The sequence below is a fragment of the Ostrea edulis genome, chromosome 4 (genome assembly GCF_947568905.1).
Source record: "Ostrea edulis chromosome 4, xbOstEdul1.1, whole genome shotgun sequence".
Classification (NCBI taxonomy): domain Eukaryota; kingdom Metazoa; phylum Mollusca; class Bivalvia; order Ostreida; family Ostreidae; genus Ostrea; species Ostrea edulis.
The window spans coordinates 34,628,038-34,634,037 of NC_079167.1; the positions used below are offsets into that span (position 1 = coordinate 34,628,038).

The 6,000-nt window shown below is 34.5% G+C and overlaps 2 protein-coding genes across 3 annotated transcripts in view; one reads left to right on the plus strand and one right to left on the minus strand.

Annotated features, from left to right (window-relative positions):
* Nucleotides 1-2,870, minus strand: part of LOC125672277 (lipoxygenase homology domain-containing protein 1-like) — a 91,923-nt gene extending 89,053 nt beyond the window's left edge. For both annotated transcript variants that reach the window (XM_048908487.2, XM_048908485.2), the window contains exon 1: nucleotides 2,555-2,870. The gene's annotated coding sequence lies outside the window, so the exon portion shown is untranslated. The remainder of the gene's footprint in view (nucleotides 1-2,554) is intronic.
* On the plus strand, nucleotides 2,774-5,820 carry LOC125672279 (uncharacterized protein C8orf74 homolog). The gene is made up of 5 exons (XM_048908490.2): nucleotides 2,774-2,919; nucleotides 3,686-3,878; nucleotides 4,284-4,684; nucleotides 5,165-5,306; nucleotides 5,553-5,820. Exons 1-5 carry the CDS (start codon nucleotides 2,869-2,871, stop codon nucleotides 5,669-5,671), a joined length of 906 nt encoding a protein of 301 aa, XP_048764447.1. The 5' UTR covers nucleotides 2,774-2,868; the 3' UTR covers nucleotides 5,672-5,820.
* The last annotated feature ends 180 nt before the right edge of the window (nucleotides 5,821-6,000 follow it).

Genomic DNA, 6,000 nt, shown 5'->3' on the forward strand with positions numbered 1-6,000 from the left:
TTATAAGAAAATCAAATACAAACATTTATATACACAGGCGGATCCAGGAATTTGTGAAACGCCCGGTCTAGCACTTGATCTCTTTTAGGTACTTTTCACGACCTCCACTCCTACCTCATTTACACTCTTTGGTTATGTACATGAAAGAAAGCAAAAGTGAGCAAGCTCACATACTCCACACTCCAACATTGCTTGACAATGCCTCACATAATGAATGGTAATGCTATGCATTACTACAAGAACAGGACAGACGGGCTCAAAAGGGGCATAACTCCCAGAAAAATTATTGAATCCGAATTTTCTGGGAATATGCACATCTACACAGGATGTCCTTATTAACTACAGTTTTTCGAAATTCTGTTGAGCGGTCTTAGAGGAGTTGCGCAGACATGAACAGGACAGACGGGCTCGAAATTCTACGTTCAAAAGGGCTATAACTCTTAGAAAAATTATTGAATCTGGATTTCCTGGGAATATGCACATCTACACAGAGTGTTCTTATTTTAAAACTACAAAGTTTCATGAAATTCTGTTGAGCAGTCTCTGAGGAGTTGCACTGACAAGAAAGGAACTGATGGACTGACAGACTGAAGGATGGGTAAAAAACATTATACCCTCCACTACTTTGTTGTGTGGGGTATTATAACATCTTATCAGGGAAATCGAGAGAAGTTTTACATGGAAATGTTTAGTTTATGAATTACTTGTTTCCAAAGTTCTAGTCATTCTAATCCTCATACTCAAATATGATTTCGCAATGAAATTTTAAAAAAGCTGATTTTAAGGTTAGTCTTAATAGGCCAGGGGTCTGGTGGCCGCCTAGGCCCCTAGAAGCTCTGTGGCAAAATCCTGCATTCTGAGCATTTCCTGGAACTAAAATCTTTTTCACCTTTAAATTGTCTACTTCTTAAAGCTGTCATTCTGTCACCAAAAATCAAATTCAATGAATATTACTCTATATCATATATTTCAGTAACAATACCTGTATTTGATTATTTCAAACACTTTTTAAACTCAAAGCAGGCACATAAATATGTAATTTTGGTGATTATATATTTCTATACACTAATAGCAGTTACTTGACATAGTTTTATTAAGTTTCTCTTGTTTTTACAACACAAATGGTTTTTTTTAGTCATTAATATGTATTCCTATGCCATTGAAAAATGTTGAGGGAAAAAAGTTGGCAGTACGTCACTTTCACAGCTAAACAAAACTTTTAAGTTACATATACTTTTAAAAAAAATTTAAGTGATACTTGTGTCTGACAAAAATATCATGAAATATAGTGTGTCGTCTTATTCATCCTAGAATTAAATGATATACGGGTGTTGATAAATTTGAATGAAGCAATTACATGTATGTATCCACATTTCATATCATTTTGACTCAAAGTCTCGCTAAAATTGAATAACTCCTTAACTTTTTGTTTCGTAAAAAAAAAAGAAGAAGAAAAAAAGACAAGACGAGCGAAGTCCATAACATCTTGCAACACAACTTATAGACATTGAATTCGCCTCTTCATTTAACGTGGGAAATATATCGCAGTAAATGTAAACAGTTGCCATGTTTTTTTCTTTCAAACCAAGCAATTATCAACAAAAACAAGACGTTCGAAGCTATGAGAAAGCTTGTCTAGAATTTAAAAACATTTGTGGTACTTTCTAAACAATTCATTTATATTATTTACGGGGTTGTTAATGATGTATACCGCAGTGACATTTTTCCAGAAGCATTGCGGGTAATACTCATCCTTTTTTCAGTTGATGAGGACTCATTTGTGTAACCATTGAAGCGAGCTTGTCATGTCACTTTGTGAGCTTGTCATGTCACTTTGCGAGCTTGTCATGTCACTTTGCGAGCTTTGCTCAATACGTACTATACAGAATGATCGAATTATGCACTAAATTCAAATTTTATTGTAACAGAAAAGGCAACGGACCACACCGAGATATGAACCTGGGCCCCCTGAATTTCTGCTCTACTGAGACATCTCACAACTGAATGTGATATGAAACAAGAAAATTTGTCAATTTACCAAATCAGGGTCCAAATCCAGGTGTGGGATATATCTTCCAAGTCTGAGATATAGCAGTGATAGCTTAAAATTGATAAGCTAGAGCACCTGACAAGAAATTCAGAGTTCTTGGGTTAAAATCCCAGTTTCCCTTAATTCCCTAATTTTAGACATTATGCAATGTTCAAAATCAAACTTTATAACATGTTACCAAGAATTTATAAGCAAATTACAATATACTTTTACTATCTTTAATTAAAAGATGGTTTGTAATTTGTTTACATGTATCGACTTCTTTACAAAACTGAATATGCCTGTGTGTACATAAAATACTAAAATGATGAGAAACCCAGACATGTGATGTACATGTATTTTTAAAAATCAGTGCCTGTGACATGTTAAACTACGCCAACTAGCACCTGCCAAATTGCGAACATGACAACGCTGCTCGTCGATATAGATCTAACATTTTAAAAATTGCATTCTGGTTCATTGTATACTTAAGAAATAAAATGCATATGTAAAATATAAACTTACTATTCCTTAATTTACTCTACAAGTGTGATCTCCATGCTTTAACATTAGAGTCATCTAGAAAATGTAAACTCTGGCATGCTCATTGAAAACTCGTTTCTAATCACGTGACTTTTCAAAACAAACATATTTTAAGTGCTGTTTTGTGGTAATCACTGCATTATATATCTTTACGAAGTTTTTCAAATGAAAAAGTATCCAAAATGATTCATTAAATTAGCTATTTTCACATCAAAATCACATGCGGCAGTTTTGTACTAATGTTTTGGTAAACGAGAAGTTAGCGGTATTTCGTCGAGTAGCTTGGTAGCAACAACATGGCTGTCGCACTGTCGGAATCTGTCGCCAAAAACATTTCAAACTTGCCAGTAAGTTTTAGGGATTTAAAATCCCATAAAAACGGTCATTACTTTTACAGCTATTTGTAACATGAACAACAAAATATCATCTACCATTTGTGCGACTCGATGTTCACACAAAGGCCCATTTTCCATTGTTCGAATTTCCTCTAATAAATTGACCTGGTTTGGATTGAGTTAAAGATCGTTAGTGTGAGTATTCAGGCATTTCGAGTATAAATCTCAGTGTACGTATGTGGATTACGTATGTTAATTATCCTCGTCTTAGATCAAATTCTCTTAATTATGATGAACAACAAGAACTTGCGTTTGAGCCAGGACTTGAAATCTTAGGATATAGTGACTTTTATGTCACATATCAAGCCAGCCTACTCATTTGTATCTGTGTGAGCACTAATACTGTTCAGTTACAAATTTCCCAAAAACATGAATCTTTTATCTGAGCATTATATCCATTAGAACAAGGGATATGTTTATAGAATATTCTTGAGGAGTTACTTTAGGTGTAAAATGTCAAAAGACCTCTTATCCACAATGCCTGAGCTCAAGGAAGATGAACTTTCTAAACAGTTGGTTTGTTAAAATTTGCTGTATAATCTAATCACCGATACCACTCCTACATATTGAATAATTTGTATATATGCATTGTGAATTCCTTAATTAAAATTATCTGAATTGTCATGCCCGATACAACTGTCAATTGCCCAAAGTTTTCTTTTGGATCATATTTTACCTGCTGACTGTCATGTTTCTGTATGTCCGTTGACTATTTTAGAAAGAGGAGGGTAAGGAGTTTTTAGCCAGACAACTGGACCTGAAGAGCCTACAGGATGACGAGAACCTGAGAAATGCTGTTTATGTAGACTTTCTATATGACAACTTAACATTTGCAGTGGAAAAAGGATTTTCGTGGAAGCAAGTCTGTGCAGTTGTGACATTTTGTGATGGAATTCTGAAAGATTCATCAGGTCATTATCCATAATGACATCATTATTTACGAATTGCTACCAATGAACAAAAATCTAAAACCATGCAATGATCACTATACACAATTTAGAAAATTAAAACTTTGTATATATAACTGAAGAGTAAAATTTATTTTCATGCTGGCAGATTTTCTTGGTTTGTGAAAAATGCAGCACATTTGTAGGATCCTGATTTCATACTGTTAATTTTTCATGGTGCTTCACATTTGGAGTTGTCCATACTATAAAAACACGAGTGATTTTACATAAGTATAAACAAGAGGTTTTACAGAATATGCATTTATGACTTTCTATGAATGTAGTGACTTAACAGTATAACCATTTTACTACAAAGTTTATGTTTGTTTTACTTGTATGTTTTGATGAAATCTCTGATTTGTATTTCAGACAAAGACCTGACAGATGCTCTTCACTTTCTAAAACTTCAGTCCTTTGAATTATCAGACATACTTGGCAAGAGAAATTTTCCCATCTACACAGACTATATATTCCTGACCTTTCTTAGACATTTCAAACTTTTCAAGTATGTGTTTACAAAAGAAAGAGATATTTTAAAACCAAATTTGGCCTTAAGAGTGGAAACCCCTGCAGATCCTGGTAACATGAAATCGAGTAAACCCAAGACTGTGTGGGAGTATGAGAGGCAGTACGAAGGCATTCAGAGGACAGAGGTGGAACACACAAACAAGCGACTAGAGCAGAAGGCAAAAACTCTGGAAACAGCCGAGACACGGACCAAAGAACGACTGGAGAAAATCTCTGGTGTCTCCACTCCCCTCAGTAAAGAGGTCAGTATACACAAACCACAGAGGTCAAAGTGTACAATCCACATAGAGGTCCGTGTACACAATCCACATAGAGGTCAAAGTACACAATCCACAAGAGGTCAGAGAGCACTAACCACATAGAGGTCAGAGAGCACAAACTACATAGAGTTCTAAAAAAGTTCTGTAGGTTTACTTTTGAAAAAAAAACCAGAAAGTCGGAGAGTAATTTTTATTTCAAAGTACATTGAATTTAAGACTTGGTGCAATTATGAGAAATGGATCATGATTTAGCACCATCAGTTTAGTTTTATAAGACTTAGTGCAATTATGGGTAATGGATCATGATTTAGCACCATCATTTTAGTTTTATAATTTCATATTTTCAATGAATAAGTATACTTACAACTTTGATGACAAATCAAAAGTATAGATGCTACTAATCTAAGTAAATATATGCTGAACAGTATCATGCATTAACCATTAATTAATTTTACCTTTCAGAAAGTAAGTGAGTTAATTGGAGAAGTCATTGGTTCTTATACTTCGCTTGTTGTGGAGAAGGTCAAGTGTAACATCACTGATGTGCAAGAGGACCTGGCATTCAAACTTGAGAGAACCAGTTTACCACGGCCTCAGGAACTAGGTAATGATATAATATTATCAAAGTTCATAACATGAGTTTGTTAACACCACAGCCTCAGGAATGAAGTAATGATATATTTATCAAAATTCATAACCCGAGTTTGTTACACAGACTTTTTTGCTGCTTAGTTAAATGATACACTTAAAAACAAATTCAATGCTACTAAACTACTTGTCTAATTGAAGATGTGGCTCAAGGCTCCACACAGAACTTTACCCGTTTCATATGTTGGGTCTTTCTTTGCAGGTCCACCACCACGATTTAACCTTAAACCCAAAACACCATTACCAACTCCAAAGAAAACACCTCCAAAGAGTCCGAAAAATGAACGCAAAAAGTCGGGATCAAAAAGTCGAAATAAATGATCAATGTTATTGGTTGAATGATTGTGATATAATTGTCAGAATCTGATCTTTTGTGTGAAAAAGCAATGTCATCATTTGCTGCATGATCATGGACTTGTTTACTACAACATGTTGTTTCATCAGTCAATTAAATAAACAATTTGCCATCATTCATACTCTCCCTTTGGATAAAATGCATACTTTGTTGATGATGGGTGTCATGGTTAGACCTCGAAAAACGGTCTTATATCTGTAGATCAATACAGTTCATGTACAATAGGATTCTGTAAAACTTTCTCTTTAAATGATTCAAGTTTGAAATTAAAATGCAGTGCAAAATGGTAGATGGC

Bases quoted from the DNA above. Each gene is read 5' to 3' on its own strand.
- LOC125672279 (XM_048908490.2), top strand. From the start codon at position 2,869: ATGGCTGTCGCACTGTCGGAATCTGTCGCCAAAAACATTTCAAACTTG. The intron at 4,685-5,164 runs GTCAGTATACAC...TTTACCTTTCAG, and splicing joins CCACTCCCCTCAGTAAAGAG to AAAGTAAGTGAGTTAATTGG. The intron at 5,307-5,552 runs GTAATGATATAA...CTTTCTTTGCAG, and splicing joins ACCACGGCCTCAGGAACTAG to GTCCACCACCACGATTTAAC.